General features: G+C 46.2%; 1 protein-coding gene across 2 annotated transcripts in view; it reads right to left on the bottom strand.

The window, feature by feature from the left end:
• The window catches only part of TNFRSF14 (TNF receptor superfamily member 14), a 187,559-nt gene that overhangs the window by 87,863 nt on the left and 81,310 nt on the right, over nt 1–18,386 (bottom strand). For both annotated transcript variants that reach the window (XM_068240693.1, XM_068240692.1), the window contains exon 5: nt 2,197–2,287. In XM_068240693.1, coding sequence (XP_068096794.1) covers nt 2,197–2,287 — 91 coding nt within the window. The remainder of the gene's footprint in view (nt 1–2,196; nt 2,288–18,386) is intronic.

The raw sequence follows: 18,386 nt of genomic DNA, 5'->3' as shown, positions 1-18,386 counted from the left end.
GCCACTTTTCGCTAGCGCTGTGGATCCTTCTGTTCTGTCTCCTGGGATCGCGCTAGCCACTTTTCGCTAGCGCTGTGGATCCTTCTGTTCTGCTACTCTGTACCTGGATCGCACTCGCTTCACGCTAGTGCTGTGGATCCTTCTGTTCTGTCTTCCTGGATCGCGCTAGCCACTTTCGCTAGTGCTGTGGATCCTATCTCTCGCTTGTCCCTGTTTTCGTGTGTCTGTCTTGTCTGCTACGGACGCTTGCTGGAGGCTCGGTGAGGTAACCGTTAAGCAAGCGTTCGCGTCCTCTGTTTCATGTTTGTCTGTCGATGGTTAGTTAGGCGTGCTTGTCTCTATTGTGCGTATCATAACCGCGTGCACTGTTGCGAATGAGTGCGGTGTTCGCGGTTAGCTAGCGTTTGTTATTTTCCGTATCTCCTCATTGTATGATTTGCTGTGCCTTTGCTACTCTCTTGCTCCGCCTTGCTGTAGCCTTGTGTCACGTCTGGCGATCGCACCTCTCGCGATCGCGTTCCTGCTTCGTATCTGCTGTGGTGTGTGCACTGTCGCGGGTTGGCGACTAGTTTTATGCACACACACACAATCTGTCTCTGTGCTCATTCTCAATCGCTTCTCTTGCGATTGCGGTTCTTCCCTTCGTACAATTCCTGTCTGGCGTGTGTGGTAGGGCAGAGGAGCTGTTCCTCTGCACTCCACAGCTCCACCTGCCGACAGAATTTTTTTCCCTCTGCAGGTGCATTGCACCCACTGCTGGGTTCCTGCAAATTTATACGCTTGTGGAGGAAATCCGCCGTGTCAGCGCACGTCTGGTGCGCTGACCACGGAGACGCTTCCACATTCGTTACACTCATGTTACAGTATACTACAAGTCTTTATTACATAGTGAATTATCTGCTCTCCAGTCTGGGATTCTCACAGTTTCTCAGCATGTGAGGCAGCTCCCTCCCCCCTCAGCCTCACAAACTGCATCAGTCTTGTCTGAAACTGAGAGCAGTGAGAGAAGAGTAAACAAAGCACACATAGCCTGCAGGGGGCATGCATAACGTGTATTCATTACAACAGAGGCAGCCCATTCCTCCCTGGGTCGACAAAGCTTGACAAAGAAAAGATGAGATATATTACAGAAACGGTGCAACTAGAAAAGCCTGCAGTAATCCAGACCACATTAGAACAGGTATAGGAACTTATAGGATAGAAGAAATAAGGCTGAAACTTTTGTTACAGAGTCTCTTTAAGGTGCAAATGAATTTGAGAGGATTGAGAATTATGCTAATTATTATGATACAGAATTATTATGAAAATCTATAGTAAAAAGGACTAAGCAAATCTTGTAGTAAAAGCATTTTACTGGTCCATATTCAAGCAGCAAAGATTTGCAGTGATATTTGCATATTTCCACAACAAAGGACACAAAAATGCCTACAGACATCCACTGCAGGCAAAAGTAATTTTGTATTAAAGAGAGTCTGTAATGAAAAAAAGTTCCCCTGGGGAGTACTCACCTCAGTAGGGGGAAGCCTCTGGATCCTATTGAGGCTTCCCCCGTCCTCCTGTGTCCCGCGGCGGTCTCGCTGCAGCCCACAGAACGCACAGCCGACAATTTGTCAGGCTGTGCTATATTTACCTTTTCTGGTTCCACACGGGGCGCTGCTGCGGCTCTCCGCTTCAAAATAGGCGGAAATAGCCGATCTCTGTCGGGTCCACTCTACTACGCTGGTGCAGGAGACTTGCGCCTGCACAGTAGAGCGGCCCAACAGCAATCAGCTATTTCCGCCTATCTCCAAGCAGAGAGCCGATGCTGCGTCTGCGCTGGAGCCGGAAAGGTAAATATTTACATCCCCGCCGTTCGGGGAGCTTTATCGCTGCCGCTGTGGGACACAGGAGGACGGAGGAAGCCTCGATAGGATCCGGAGGCTTCCCCCACCCGAGGTGAGTGCCCCTCAGGGGAAATTTTTAGTTACAGTTTTTGTTTAAAAAGCTTTTAGACGTCCGTAGCGCATGGATACGAAAACACAGAACACCTATAGATGTCAGCGGCAGTCTAAGGGTTAAATATTGCACCATTAATGCTAAAGTACAGATTATAAACTTGGGTTTAAATCATCTACTATATTGAAAAACTATTTCTAAACATCTTTCAATAAAAACACATGGAGACATTGTTATTATTTTACAAAATAGTTAACATACTTTGTCCACGCTGTGCAAGTCAATGACATTTCAGAATTGCTATAGTGACCAGGTGGGCAGTCTTCACACACATTATCTCTGCTTGAAGTTCCTATTAAAAAGGAAACATAAAAAATACTGCTTTACATACACAGATGTCTTGTATTTCATACCTTAACACAATGAACCTCCATTATACTTGTACAGCAGATTGGGTGTTTGCTGTCCCTCCACTGAAGTCTAATGGTGGCGATACATGGTATGATTTTTTTCATCCAATCTTACCATTTCTAGGTAATATAAAGGGAACTGCCTAAATTATCCTTTCAGTATATTCACTTAATTTACCCTTATACTACATAGAAATCGTAAGATTGGATGAAAAAAGTATACAATGTATGGGCACCATTAAATTGATCCCAAGCTAAAGCTTGGGATCAAAATAACACATTTACCTGAAGAGAAGTTATTTAACAGCTACTCTACAGCAATAGCCTAAGTTTAGCTAAAATACATATGGCGTACGTAAAACACAGAAGGTACTCTAATGCTTAAAAGTTAGTGTCCCACCCACACATCGTCTGTTTCATAAGATCTTCCAGTTCCAGTGAGGAACATCATATCAGCTGGGTTCCGGTGCATTGATCTGCCCCCTTGCAGAAAATGGCCCTGGCCTTTAATTGCAAGGTGGCAGGGCTACACGTTGGAACCTAGCAGATATGGGGCTCTGGCGAATTCTTATTCTAAGGACAACAGACTGGGGCATTTACGTTGGCAACGACTGGCCAGTAGAGATGTGGCGAACGGTTCCCGAACCGTTCGCCGGCGAACATCTCCAAATCCCTGGGGCTCTTACTACTTCCGGGTCGCACTGACCCGGAGTAGTACGCCTGCGCTGCTCGGCGGAGCGCGTCCTAGATCGCGCTCCTGTTGCCGGGCACTCTGTGCGCATAAGCGTGACGTCATGCACACGCGCAGAAAGTGCCCGGCAACAGGAGCGCGATCTAGAACGCGCTTCGCTGGGCAGCGCAGGCGTACTACTCCGGGTCAGTGCGACCCGGAAGTAGTAAGAGCTCCAGAGATGTTCGCCGGGCGAACAGTTCGCCACATCTCTACTGGCCAGCACAGCTAACAAGGTAAAGTGTCAGCTTCCTGGCCAGGAGCTTTTTGATCCCTAAAGCAGATGCCATCTTAATATAGCTTTAAATTCCTAAGCTATGGCAGTGATAAAAATCCTTTTATGTTACTTTACAATCAACATGACTGTTATATGCAAATTAGTGGAGTCAAAGTCGAGGAGTCGGAGTAATCCTAAGTCGGAGGAGTGGCAAGGCCAATTCCCGAGAGATTTCATGCTGAAATCGATCAGGAATCGGCCTGCGATATATGGGCAGGCTACAGATCTCTCCGATCACATTCGTTCAGAGAGATGTTTGGTCTCTTGGCTGATCTGCCCATACATCGGTTGATGTATGGGCACCTTTACATACTCTGAAAAAAAGAGACCATAACAAACCGTAGGACAAATAGGAGGGGCGACCCTAAAGGCTCGTTCACTCGATAGATTAAAGTCAGTGCAAACAAATGAGCAAAGCTGCTTAAACAACATTACCGGGTAAAAAAGAAACAACATGTAGCTCCGGAACAAAGTAATTTAAATGACATTGTACATAACGACTGACTGCATGAAATCTGCCCATTAGTCATCTGAATTGATCCGCAAGTTGGGGCGGGCAGAATACGCAATACTGTTAGTTTAACATCATTTGGCCACTTTTTTTATACCATTTGTTGTCCGATAGCTGTGGTTTGTTTACGGACTTTTATCTAGCGTGTTTACAAGGCTTTAGTCTGTATAAATGGAATTATTTTATTATTATTAATTATATAGCACCAGCATCTTTCGTGGAGCTGTACAACAGAATACAGGATATAACACAACAGTTAACAAGACAAGACAATGGTGGAGTACAACTGGCACAGAGAACAATTCAACTACAGATTTGTACACATGGGTGGAAGATATGCACACAATACACACCATTGTGAGACAAAAGGGGAAGAGAGCCCTTTTCAAAAGGCCTTATAGAGGCAAGGGGCCACTTCTGACTACCAGTCTCTCTTCTTTTGTGTCTCTCAATTAGCTTCCCGCTGTACACGACGCTACCACTACCTCATTCGTAGCCCCGCCTGACAAAACTAGTCCGGCAGGGCTACGAATGAGGAGGTGGTAGCAAGGTGTACAGCGGAAAGCGCCGATGGTGTGAGGACCTGAGGGGACGAGATTTCGTTTAGCCCAGCTGGTGGCCACCACATGGGCGAGAGTCCATTGAAACTCTGTGCCCGAATATAATTATGGAATATGTGAGTGTGCAATTTTAATATTTTAAAAAAATGTGGTTGCAGTTTTATGCTGTGGAAGGCCTTGTGCTTTATTTTGAGGTGTATTCTCTATGAAGATTCTACAGCATAAGTGGAAAGTGAATCGTCATAAACTGGGGATCGCCTGAGAGTATCCCAGAGGCGCTTATGACCCTTCTTAACAGGGGGTCAGAGGATAATGGTGAGTGTCCAGTCACACGTGGTGGAGGTTGTGATTACCGAAGATGCTAGCAAGTTATTGTATTGTTCCACTAAGAAGCTGGATAAAGGACATATGAACTGATAAATGTGGATATTTCCTTCAGGATATTGCATCTTTTATGCATGCAGAGTCTATATTGGAGATGTAGAACGGTCCTATGTTGGTTAGATAATCATGCACTGGTGGAATCCACACTTTGTGGTTTGACTGGAAGGATATACAGCAAGGGCAGTGGCCAACACACTAAGCCATGTAGCTCTCACACATAAGCCACAATGATCTTATATTAGCAGTACTATGTAGAACCTGGAGGTGTGGCCGATGAGAGATATGCAGGTTGATGCCCCATTTCTGGTGACCATGGTTTCCATAAGCTTCGAAGGGCAATTATCACCACTTGGCATGTTAAAGAATAGGTTGAGCCACTCATTTTATGTCCTGCCACATGGTGTTCTGAACTGCAGAACCCTAGAGTTCCGTGAGACCCCTTCATGGGTTCCAAAGCATTTTTGCCACTTTCGCAGGACCAAATAGTCCCGCTTCTCCATTTTCGTGGGACAAAATTGTCCCACTGCTTTATTGATGCATCTGGCGGATTGATCTAATCCATGGCGCATCTCTCAGCTCTCCTATTGGGCTGCTTAAGTGCCCATCATGCTTCAAACAGAAGGCAGAGAGGCAGCAAGTGTGAAGGAGACAAGTGAAGGAGGAAGTGTGAAGGAGCCGAAGTGACGGCGCGTACAAGATGAGAGAAGCAGCCCGGAGGCGAAGAAGACTGAGGCAGTGACAGACGGTGAGTATGTTCCCCTTCTCCCGCTGAGCACCAATAGGCATCAAACACTGAGCACAGTATATATTTTTGAGGGGGAGGTAGCCAGGCATGTGCTGGGAAGGTGGAGGCAGTCACTGCAGCCCAGTCACCTGCAGCCCATTCTCACTTCCAGCCAGGATGTAACCTACCTACCCACCCACAACCCGCTCTGTGCACAGGGAGTCGTGCAGAATATGTATATGCATAGTTATCTAATGCCCTGTCATTTTTATTTAATTTAATGAACCAATTACTTTGTGGCATTTGGGGAAGTGCCCATTCAAAGTCCACTGACACCAATGATTACTGCACTGTGGGGGTAATTGTTGGCATTCTTATATGAGGTGATTGCTACACTGTGGGGTAATTGTTTCCATTGTTATGTGGGGTATAGCTACACTATCAGGTAATTGTTGCTATTCTTATGTGGGGTGATTGCTACACTGTGGGGTAATTGTTGCTATTCTTATGTGGGGTGACTGCTACACTGTGGGGTAATTGTTGTCATTCTTATGTGGGGTGATTGCTACACTGTGGGGTAATTGTTGCACTTCATGCTTGGGGAGATTGCTGCACTGTGGGGCAATGGTTGCCATTCTTATGTGGGGTGATTGCTGCACATCATATGTGGAGTAATTGTTACATTTAATATTTGGGTGCAATTGCTGTATTAGTAACATGGGGTAGTGATTGCTGTGCATGTGATATGACACTGGTACTATTGTTAACCAAGAGGTGTAAAATAGTAAGTAGTAGGGAAAACTCATAAAAGTGGCGTGAATTTATGCAGGGGTTCCCCGAGACCTGAAAAAATTTGTAGGCCCACGTTTGTCCCTCACTCCCACTTCCACTTGTAATCAGCCTGCACAGCAACTACAATCAAGGTACTTACACATGGATTATATTACTCATATTACCACAATTGTTGTTATTCACTTGCAAAAAAACGGTTTGGTTTGGATGGAAGGTGCACGTTTTACTTTTTGGTACACAATTTAACTTATCTCCTACATTTTTTCCTGGCAATATTTTTTTTTTTATATTTTCTAATAAATAACCTTTCAGCACTTAGCAATTGAAAAAGTACTAAATGGTAGGCAAAAAGCAATTTCAAACTTATTTTGGGTATTTTCATGCTTTCTGGGGGCTTGAAAAAGCTTTCAAAAGCCCGCCCAGTAAATAAAAATGCTCATGAACAAAGAAAAGAAAGCACTTTCTTTTACTCGTCGTGTGCTGTATGGTTTGTGAACTGGCACAAGTCCATTTCATGTGGTCATTCATGACCATGGTAAACTTCACGGAAGCTTTGAGGAAAAAATATGCTGAAATGGGAACAGTAGGCACCTGGGAGGCAATAGACTGTAATAAGGGCTTAATAAGAATTATAAAAGCACCACTTTCTAAGTAGATTTTCACTTCAGTTTTACTTTACTTTAGGTCTACTTTAACCACATAACGACCAGCTAACGCCGATAGGCGGCGGCTGGTCGTTTGTGGGTTTCCATGGAAACGGCCGCTCGTTTCACGTCAGTTCACAGAGGGTGTCTCCGTGAACAGCCTGCTAACCTCCGATCGCGGCTCACAGGCTAAATGTAAACACGCGGGGAAGAAATCCCGTGTTTACATCCCTACGGCGCTGCTGCTGAAGCCTATCAGAGGCGGCGCAGGACGCATCACCGCCTTGTGCCGCCCAGGGGAAGGAAGGGAAAAGGAGCGAGGCCCCCGCTCGGCCACACAGAGCGGCGGCGATCAGACCCCCCCAGCAGGACATCCCCCTAGTGGGGAAAAAAGGGGGGAGGAAGTCTGATCGCCCTGCCTCAAAGCTGATCTGTGCTGCGGGCTGGAGAGCCCACGCAGCACAGATCACAGAAACCAGCCCCGGTCCTTAAGTGGTTAAGACAGATAAGGTGAGATAAATCATGAGTTAAAGGGACCCTGAGCAGATACTTAAAATCAAAATCTGCACTTACCTGGGGCTTCCTCCAGCTGCCGGAAGGCCGTGAGGTCCCTCTGGCTGCCCAGTTAGCCTGGCGACTTCGGGCAAAGTCCTGCACAACTACCATGCAGTCCGTGCACCCGGCTTGATCACGCGCACTCTGTCACTACCCAAGACCTCCAACCCCGCATACAACACCTAGAGGGGGAGCGCAGGTGAGCCCCAGTACTACCACCACCCGGGGCCCCCCTTCTGTCATCTGCACCAGTATTTATGTTTTTACATTTCTTTTTTGCAACTCCCAGTACGCAGATGCAGGTCAGTGGTTAGGGAGTGGGGTATTGAGAGGTTTACCAGCACATGGTGCTCCTTGCTGGTGACATAGTCTAGAATTATGTACGACCGAACTTTTTTTTTTTTTTTCTGAATCTATGTAATTCCTGCTAGATTTGGTACTAAAGACATGCGTATATACCATTATGTTAGGTACACACCATACAATTTTCTGGCAGATTTACCTGCCAGATCGATTATTTCCAACATGTCCAATCTGAATTTCGATCGATTTTTTGATTTTGCTATCTTTTTTTAAATCTATTTTCATAGAACTGAACAAAAATCGGTTTAAAAAATGATAAAATAAAAAAAACAATCGGAATATCGAAAAATCAATCAAAATTCAGATCAGACATGTTGTAAATACTTATTTTTAAAAACGTATTTGGGGTGGGGGGGGGGGCGTGGCCGACCGGCGATGTGAGTGCACTAATCTCACATAGCTTCTGCTCTGATCCTGTTTTATTTGATCCAGTGCTGTGATTTGACCCCTCGGTTCTGGTGCTGTTGATGTCCCCTGTGGAAGTGACGACCCGAAGCATTGCTGGAGTGACCCTCGAGAGGCTGCTGTTGTAAAGAGGTTTACACGGAGGAACAAGGAGGATGAAGGCCTTGCAGACACGATGGAGCGGCAAGATGGAGTCAATGCCTGCGCGCTAGCATCAGCTACAGCCGAGTGATACAGCTTCTAGGCTAGAAAAATTTACCCACAAATACAACGGGTGTGCCACCTACAGTTAGGCATGCTGTAGACACTGCCGCCTAGAGAGGCAGTACGCATTGCTAGGTTGTAATTTAATACCAAGTTCCTGTGACTGTTGATGCAGAGGTTCAGCTAACCTGTTCTCAGTTAGTCTATGTTTATGTTCATGTTTTATTGTATACTATACCTAACATGTTGTGTATGTTATTAATGTGTGTACAAATACATATACGCAGATGTTTGTACAGTTTTTTTATTCTTATGTTTGTATACACTTATTGCATTTAATAAAACATTTTGTGGGAAAAAAAAAATACATCGGGTGTGGTAAGCAGGAGACGGCGGAGGGACAAAGTGCGGAGATAGAGGAGGTGGATGGTGGGCAAGGCGAGACCGAAGGCTCGGTCACGGAGGCAGAGTGGGAAACTGAAACAGGAGTACCTGCTGTGATTCCCAAGCCTAAGGCTTCTAGAGCGGTAGACAACAAAAACCTAAAGAATCTTCTCCCAGTGAGATTTAAGCTGCAGAGTAGGCCTGTAATGAAGAGATTGTCTCTCTGACGCAGCAAACTGGTGGCATAAGAGAGGAATTGGGCCTGCTGAGACAAGATTTGAGTAACATCAGGGAGAAAACCACGTTGCTTGAAAACAGACTTAGTGATGTTGAGGAGAAAATAGGTCCTATTACCAGAGATTTGAAACATGTTATAGGTCACACCATTGCTAATACTGATAAAGCTGAGGATATTGAGAACAGACTACGCTGCAACAATGTGTGTATAGTAGGTCTGCCTGAGGAAACAAAGAAAGCTGATGCCACTATTTTTATTGAAAATTGGCAGGTGGAACTTTTTGTTTGTGAATCCTTCTCGAAAATATATGCTACTAAACGTGCTCATCGTGTTCCCACTCGCCCTCCACAACCTGGCGCAGCTCCCAGACCTATCCTAGCTAAACTTCTTCACTACAGAGATTGAGAGGCTGTCTTGAAACAAGCAAGGCTCAAGGGTAATGTTTTATTTGGTGACCACAAAATCTCTTTCTATCCCGATTTTTCAGCTGAGGTACAAAAGCAGAGAGCCAAATTCTATGATATTAACCACTTCCCGACCGCCGTATTGACAAATGGCGGCCGGGAAGTGGACCCCGCAAGGACCGCCGTATTGACAAATGGCGGCGGTCTTTGTAGGGGCATGGGCGGAGCGATCGCGTCATCCGTGACGCGATCCTCCGCCGGGAGTCGGAAGCCCGGCATTTTGCCTCTGCTCGCCGGCCACTTAGCAGAGCCGGTGAGCGGAGGCATCTCCGGGATCCGCCAATCAGAGAGTATAAGGCACTTTGTTAGGTAAACAAAGTGCCTTATACGTGCTTCCTCCTCGCCTCGTGGTCTCATTGTTCCAGAGACCACCAGCGAGGAGGAAGCACTTTGTGAGTATAAACAGCACACTGCCTTTTTTTGCCCAGAGTCCCCGATCTCCCACCCCAGCCTTCATACCCCCCCTGATCACCCCAGCACCCCTGTAAACCCCCCCCCCACACTAACTAGCGATGCTGTCCCTTAGTTTAGGTCCCTAACTGCCTCCTAGTCACCCCTGATCCCCCCCCCCCTACCTTTAGATCACCCCCAGACCCCATCCCAGACTACCCCCCTGTATACTGTATACATCTGTATACAGCTACCTTACCCCCTGATCCCCCTCTGATCACCTGTCTATCACCTGTCCATCACCCCTCAGCACCCCCACCCATCAGAGCAGACCCTAACTGCCCCCCGGGGGTAACCGATCACCTGCCCAGGCCCTCGATTGCCCTCATACCCCCCTCCTGATTACATCCCCTGCTCTTTGTTTACATCTGTCCTCCCCAGCAATCACTAACTGATCTGCGATCAGTAACCCCCTGTGTCTGCCTCTCATCAGATCAGGACTCAGTCTGCCCCGTGCGGGCTCCTGATCAACCCCCCCCACCCCTCAAATTGCCCTCAGACCCCCCCCCCCCTAATCACCGTCCAAGTGCATTGTATTTGACTGTGCTGTGATTGTATCGATTGTGCTGCGCCTGTATTCGATTGTCCCGTGATCTGCTTCGATTGTCCCGTGATTGTTTGATTGCCTCTGAGACCCCACTTCACACCAACCCCCACCCCACCACCACCACCTTCCGAGTGCATCAGATTTGATTGTGCTGCGCTTGTATTCGATTGTGCTGCGATTGTATTTCATTGTCCCGTGATCGGCTTCGATTGTCCCGTGATAGTTTGATTGCCTCTGAGACCCCCACTTCCTGCCACACCCAACCCCACCCTCCCCCCACCACCTCCAACCACCACCTTCCGAGTGCATCAGATTTGCTTGTGCTGTGATTGGAGTCGATTGTGCTGTAATTGTATTTGATTGTCCCGTGATTGTTTGATTGCCTCTGAGACCCCACTTCCCACCAACCCCAATACCTCTCAAATACTCCCTTTTTGCTAGGTAGGTGCTCTTTTTTTCTGGGTAGTCTCGGAGGAAAACCCCATAAATTTAGCAATCCACAATGGCAAGAAGGGGGCTTTCCGATGAGGAGGTATATAGGTACATGGACCAGTCGGATGAGTTATTTTGGGAAGAATCATCCGTCGAATCATCCGGGTCCGAATTTGAACCTGTGGAAAGCAGTGGTTCCCTGATCGAAAGTGATGACGAGGCTTTGGTCCCGGCTAGAGCCAGGCGTACCAGACCCCATGTCGTTAGACCGCAGGTGGCGCAGGATCCGCCTCAAGGGCAGCAGGGTGGTGCTAGCGCTGATGATAGTTTTCTTGGTGAGGCAGGCACCAGCAGCGCAGCATCTCCTGGACTTGGTACCAGTACTTCTGTAGACCCTGGCGAAGTGGTGAGCGCCAGCATGGAAGTTGAAACTGGTACGGTGGCAAGTGCAGTAGTACCCCCGTTGCAGCCACCAAGAAGAAGACGGGCCCGTAGTACCCATAGACTCCCAGAGGTGCTGGCACATCCAGATTGGCAATCCCCTGATTCCGCCGCACCCGTAGTGCCCCCTTTCACCGCCCAGTCTGGAGTCCAGGTGGCGACAGCTCATCTAGGAACGGCCCTAGACTTTTTGCAGCTGTTCATCACCCAGGTTCTCTTGGACTTAATTGTGGTTGAGACCAACCGTAAAACCACACAATTCATCACCGAGCACCCGGAGAGCATGTATGCCCAGCCTTTCGGGTGGAAACCAGTCCAAGTTTCCGACATTAAAATCTTTTTGGCCCTTATCCTTCACTTGGGACTAATGAAACAGAATGTATTGCGGTCGTATTGGTCTACGAACCCAGTACATCATGTTCCCTTGTACCCTGCTGCCATGTCTAGGACACGATTTGAGTCCATCCTGCACTTCCTGCACTTCAACGACGACGAAACCTGTCATGAAAAGGGCCACCCTGCTTATGACCGGCTCCACAAAATTCGGCCCCTCATAGACCACCTGTCATCAACATTTGCAGATGCTTATATCCCTGAACAGAACATCTGCGTAGACGAGTCCCTCTTACGCTTTACCGGGCGCCTTGGCATCAAACAGTACATCCCAAGCAAGCGCGCCCGGTATGGGGTGAAACTGTATAAGCTCTGTGAAAGGGCCACAGGCTATACATGTCATTTTAGGGTCTATGAGGGAAAAGACTCAAAATTGGAGCCGGTCGGATGCTCTGACTACCTGGGGAGCAGTGGAAAGGTTGTGTGGGACTTGGTGTCACCCTTGTTCCAGAAGGGGTACCATCTTTTTGTGGACAATTATTACACAAGTGTGGCCCTCTTTCAGCACTTAAAGTTAGAAGGAATCCGATGCTGTGGCACTGCGCGGCCTAGTCGCTAGGGCTTCCCCCAATGGCTCTTTACCACCAGACTTGAACGGGGGCAGAGGGCCGCCTTGCGTACTGAAGACCTGCTCGCGGTGAAATGGAGGGCCAAGAGGGACGTTTACTTTCTGTCCACCATTCACACAGACACGACAGTCCAAATTCAACGGGCAACTAAGGTCATTGAAAAGCCCCTTGTCGTCCACGAATATAATGTCAACATGGGAGGGGTGGACTTCAATGACCAGAAGTTAGCGCCCTATTTAATTTCCCGGAAAACAAGACGCTGGTATAAGAAAGTGTCTTTTTATCTGATTCAATTGGAAGTTTACAACAGCTTTGTTCTCTACAGTAAGGCTGGGAGAACTGGATCTCTCCTTCAATTTCAGGAACAGATCATTCTGGACATCCTGTATCCAGCCCCCCCCACTCCCCCCCCCCCCCCCCCCCCAAGATGCAACTAGCCGACTGCATGGAAGGCATTATGCCTATCAGATTCCGTGTGCCCCAGGTCAACGCATCCGAAGAAAACGTTGTCATGTCTGCAGCAGTGCTAGAAGAAGGAATGACACCAGTTTTTATTGTCCCAAATGTCCTGACCAGCCTGGCCTATGCATAGGGGAGTGCTTTGAGAGGTACCACGAGCAGGTACACTATTAGAACCTAGGGAACTCCAGACATAGGAGTAGGCACACACTCAGTGGTCTTTCGTACATTGTCCCAGGTGGAGGAGAGGTAAGCTTGAAAACCAAAAAAACGGGTAAGCATAAAAGTCGGAAGAAGGATCGGTTTCCATGCTTGATATTGCTGATCTGTCCTGGGTTGGCGATATAAGACGGCATGTTTGAATTTCCCTTGAGTGTGGACACCCCCGGTTTATATGTGATTTACTTTGGGCCTATGATGATGCTTTAATGCCGCACAGAGTCATCTCTATTGGCAGGCATATTGCTGTATCCTACAGGCATAATGCTGTATACTAAAGTTCTGAGGCCCAGTCACATAAGTTGGTGGCCCACCCTGAGTGCAGGGTGGCACGGGGTGTCTCTCTCCTGAGGTTATCACTGCCATTGATGTGGAGGAAGATCTGCCATTGATGTGGAGCAAGGTATGTTTGCCGTTCATTTTTCCTTTCAGCCCTGAGTGCATTACTTGTATACCCAATATAAGGAGTATAGCAGAAACTCCTAATACTGGCCATACATGTAATGATTGCAGAGACCCTAAAATGCCAGGACAGACTCCACAAATGACCCCATTTTGGAAAGAGGACACCCTAAAGTATTATGTGAGGTGCACGGTGAGTTCATAAAAGATTTTAGTTTTTGTCACAAGTTAGCAGAATTTTTTTTTTTTTTTTTTTTTTAACAAAGTGTCATTTTCTGTTAACTTGTGACAAAAAATAAAATTTTCAATGACCTCACCATTCCCCTCATGGAATACCTTGTTGTGTATTCATTCCAAAATGGGGTCATTTATGGGGTTTGTTAACTGTCCTGGCAAGTGGGCGGGGTGCTAAATTTTGAGCACCCCTGTAAAGCCTAAAGATACTCATTGGACTCTGGGCCCCTTAGCGCAGTTAGGGTGCAAAAAAGTGCCACACATGTGGTATCGCCGTACTCGAGAGAAGTAGTACAATGTGTTTTGGGGTGGGAGAAATACCTCTGTAAATGACCATCTTTTGAATTTTTTACACACAATTGTCCATTTACAGAGTAATTTCTCCCACCCAGCATGGGTATGTGTAAAAATACACCCCAAAACACATTGTACTACTTCTACTGAGTACGGCAATACCACATGTGTGGCACTTTTTTGCAGCCTAACTGCGCTAAGGGGTCCAAAGTCCAATGAGCACCTTTAGGCTTTACAGGGGTGCTTACAATTTAGCACCCCCCAAAATGTCAGGACAGTAAACACACCCCACAAATGACCCCATTTTGGAAAGTAGACACTTCAAGGTATTCAGAGAGGGGCATGGTGAGTCCGTGTCAGATTTCATTTTTTTTTGTCGCAAGTTAGAAGAAATGGAAACTTTTTTTTTTTGTCACAAAGTGTCATTTTCCACTTACTTATGACAAAAAATAATATCTTCTATGAACTCACTATGCCTCTCAATGAATACTTTGGGATGTCTTCTTTCCAAAATGGGGTCATTTGGGGGGTATTTACACTATCCTGGAATTCTAGCCCCTCATGAAACATGACAGGGGGTCAGAAAAGTCATAGATGCTTGAAAATGGGAAAATTCACTTTTTGCACCATAGTTTGTAAACGCTATAACTTTTACCCAAACCAATAAATATAGGCTGAATGTTTTTTTTTTTTTAATCAAAAACATGTTTGTCCACATTTTTCGCGCTGCATGTATACAGAAATTTTACTTTATTTGAAAAATGTCAGCACAGAAAGTTAAAAAAATCATTTTTTTTCCAAAATTCATGTCTTTTTTGATGAATATAATAAAAAGTAAAAATCGCAGCAGCAATCAAATAGCACCGAAAGAAAGCTTTATTAGTGACAAGAAAAGGAGCCAAAATTCATTTAGGTGGTAGGTTGTATGAGCGAGCAATAAACCGTGAAAGCTGCAGTGGTCTGAATGGAAAAAAAGTGCCTGGTCCTTAAGGGGGGTAAAGCCCAGGGTCCTCAAGTGGTTAAGAAAAGACTACAGAAGCTGCAGTTACAATACACCATGTTATATCCAGCCAAGTTGAAGGTTATTGCTAACAATGAGGCTGTGAAGAAACGTGGAAAAGCCGCCGCTTCTCATGGTGAGGCGGCTGCTTCCGCGTCCAGCATGGCGTCACAACGTGGAAAAAACGCCGCATGCCGCATAGGCAGAGCGGCGGAATCCGCATAGGGAGCGGCGGAATCCACATTGGGAGCGGCGGAATCCGCATTGGAGGCGGCGGACTTGCCGCATGGCAGTGTCCCTGACAAGGGGGGTGAGCGTGGGGAAGCCGCCGTTGGTAGTGAGCGGTGTGCCGGCTCCCACGCTCGGTTCGCTGGATACATTGCAAGACAGTACTGGTGTGGCTGGGACTGATAGTCCACCAAGATTCAGAATGACACGCGTGCGCGCAGAAAGGCAGAGCCTATATGGCAGCCAGAAGAAGGTCAGCTGACCAAGCTGGTCAGCTGACAATTCTGTGTCCTCCCATTGGTCCAGCACTTAGGGAGGTGCTGGAGAGTGCCTGTGTATATATACTGATGGCTGTTCAGTTGCTGTTGCGATCACAATGTGGTAGCACTCAGACCTGAGTCAGATCCTAAAGTGTGCCGGGACCAGCTGGAGCTGTAATCCTACACTTAGCTAGATTCTATTGATAGTATAAAGTACTAGTTTGATTGTGATTATCTGTTATGACCTTTTGCTTGCCTGACAAATCTCCTGAACTCTGATCCTGTACCTCGCTATTCTGATACTCGGTTGCCGTACCCCAGCTCGTCCTTAGACTCTGTATCTGCCTCCTGATTTTGTACCTCGATATTTCTGTTACCCTGTTGCCGAACCTTGCCTGTACTTTAGACTCCGTCTCTGCCTTCTGAATCTGTACTTTGTCTGTCCGTGTGGTTACGACCTGGCTTGTCCGACCTCGAGAACTGTCCTTTCTGTTAGAGGCAGTTCCTAGATCTGTTAGTGCCACCTCCTCCTGGGTGTCACTCCTGCTCTGTCCTTCCTACCTTCAGCCTGACTCCTCCCCCCGGGAGAGTCCAGGTCTAAGGAAGGAATCTGTATTGGTACAGTACTCCTTGCTGTACGGTACTTGTTCCTGGGGCTCAGTCTTTAAAGTATTACTGTTGCACCTAACACGTTCACTCTACTCAGGTGTCCAGAGGTTAGCTTATATATCTGATTTTCGGTGATACTGCAGATCATCAATAATCTGGTATATATCTGTATTCCCAGTGATACTGCAGATCACCGGTAATCAGATCCTCTCTGTGTTACACCGATCATTACAGAGGCTCAATATTTTGGTGAATATTTGTCCAGTACGGTACCAGTTTGGGGCAATGCCATGTTAAATGGAGTAGATTACCTTCTGGTGCCCCACATCTCCAACAAGAGTTTGGAATTTGAGGAAGGATTCTGTTTAAAAATTCAGGGGTCCTGTACCAAGAAATTTAAACCATTGTTCCTGCATCCAGGAGTTTTGTGAGGTCTTTTGGATATTGAAATAAATGTCTCCCAATCATCAGCTGAGATCTCAAATCTCATTCACCTGGAATGGGAGAACAGAGCCCAGTGCATGGTCACTAAGTAGAAAGTAGGCCCATGCGAGTAAGTAACTTATAGGTTTACTTGGGTCTATACCTCTGGAGTCAAAGGGGGTGAGTTAATTTGAGAAAGTTGGATTCATAGTCTGGGTTTTTATAAAATGTGTCTGTATAAACTGCCATAGAGGTAGGCCTCTGGCCCGGCCAAACCCTTAACTTGCTCATAACTTTTCATGACACTTTGAGATAAAAAAAAAATAAAAAATTTTTGGGGGTGTCGGGTTGAGTCCAGCCTTTAAGAAACGCGAATTCTAGTCCTGGTGGGAATCTAGGATTATTTTTTAAAGGAGTGAAAAAGCCCCCTACATTGGCTAGTCCAAATTTCTTACAGAAAGTATGGAATGCCTTCAGAGTAGGCATAATGAGAGGGTGAGCATTATCAAGACTGTCGCATCCACGGGATACCTTGGATTGGGGCAGAAACAAATGCTTGTTCTATGTGTGTCCTGTCCTTAAAGGGGGATTTATCCATCCAGTCTGGGGAGGGTGTTCAATTTCAAGGCAGTCATTCTTCTGAACCAAGAGATTCCTCTAAATTTGCTCCACTGCTAGAAGTCATTAGTGATCTTAGTTTCTAGGGGAGTGTAGTGAAGGGCAAATATTTGTGACAAGCTTGAGGGGAGTTTGACTCCTAGATATGTGATTGAGACTTTTTCCCATTTAAAGGGAAAGGCTTCCATACATGTTTGCAAAGTCTTCTGAGATATTTGGGCTCCTGATTTTGCATAATTTGTTTTAAGGATCGAGATGGTTCCAAAAGCTTCAAAATGTTTGGTTAAATTGCGGAGAGATATAAGGGGATTTGTATCAAAGAAGAGCATGTGGTCCGCAAATGTGACTATTTTAAATTCCCTTTTGTTAATTGTGACTCCATGCATATTTGAATTTTTGTCTAATAATATTAAGAAATGCATGAGGAAAGGACGTGCTCAACTGGATGAATAAAAGTCAGATTTTTATTGGAAAAACATCAGTATTGGACAGACAGGCATATTAGCTCACGCGTATTGGAGCTAGCAATCGCTCCTTAACCATAGCTAAGAAAGCTCTCACAGGAGCTACAATTTATACAAGCAGTCGCCTCAAAGGGCGGTCCATACAGTAAGTATTACAAATAGGGAAAATTTAAAGGGACATAGTACAAATAGCGTCAATACTATCAAAAGTACATAATTTCTTAGAGAAAATGCTAAAAACATTTATACATGGGATGGTGGGAGGAGCTCCAGATTGTTGGAGATCACAATCCGTATTTTTCCCGTAACTTTTGGTATGGGAGATATATTGAGGACCTGCTCCTGGGGTGGAGGGATCTCAGTGGGGATTTTCCTGATTTAGTGCATTTTGTTAATCGTAACGATTTGAATCTGAAGTTTACATTCAATGGTGGCACTCAGGAGGTTGATTTTCTGGACGTTACCCTTACTGGTTTTCCTGAAACTGGGTCTATTGAGACACGCACTCACAAAAAACCAACATCAGGCAACTCGGTCTTAACTGCATCAAGTTGCCACCCTAGACATACAATTAAAGCCATCCCTGTAGGCGAGATGATCAGAGCTAAAAGAAATTGTTCTGATCCGGCCTCCATCCGTTCTGAATTACAGAATGTGAAAAGCAGAGATCCACACAGATGGGTCATCACCACCGTAGGTAGATTATAGCTCTTTTATTATAGAGGCAGCAATTACAGACTGCTGTTTCGAGCAGACAAGCCCTT

Source organism: Hyperolius riggenbachi, chromosome 6, assembly GCF_040937935.1.
Source record: "Hyperolius riggenbachi isolate aHypRig1 chromosome 6, aHypRig1.pri, whole genome shotgun sequence".
In the NCBI taxonomy this organism is placed as follows: domain Eukaryota; kingdom Metazoa; phylum Chordata; class Amphibia; order Anura; family Hyperoliidae; genus Hyperolius; species Hyperolius riggenbachi.
Note: the sequence above shows the minus strand (reverse complement) of the source record. Positions and strands in the feature narration are given on the sequence as shown.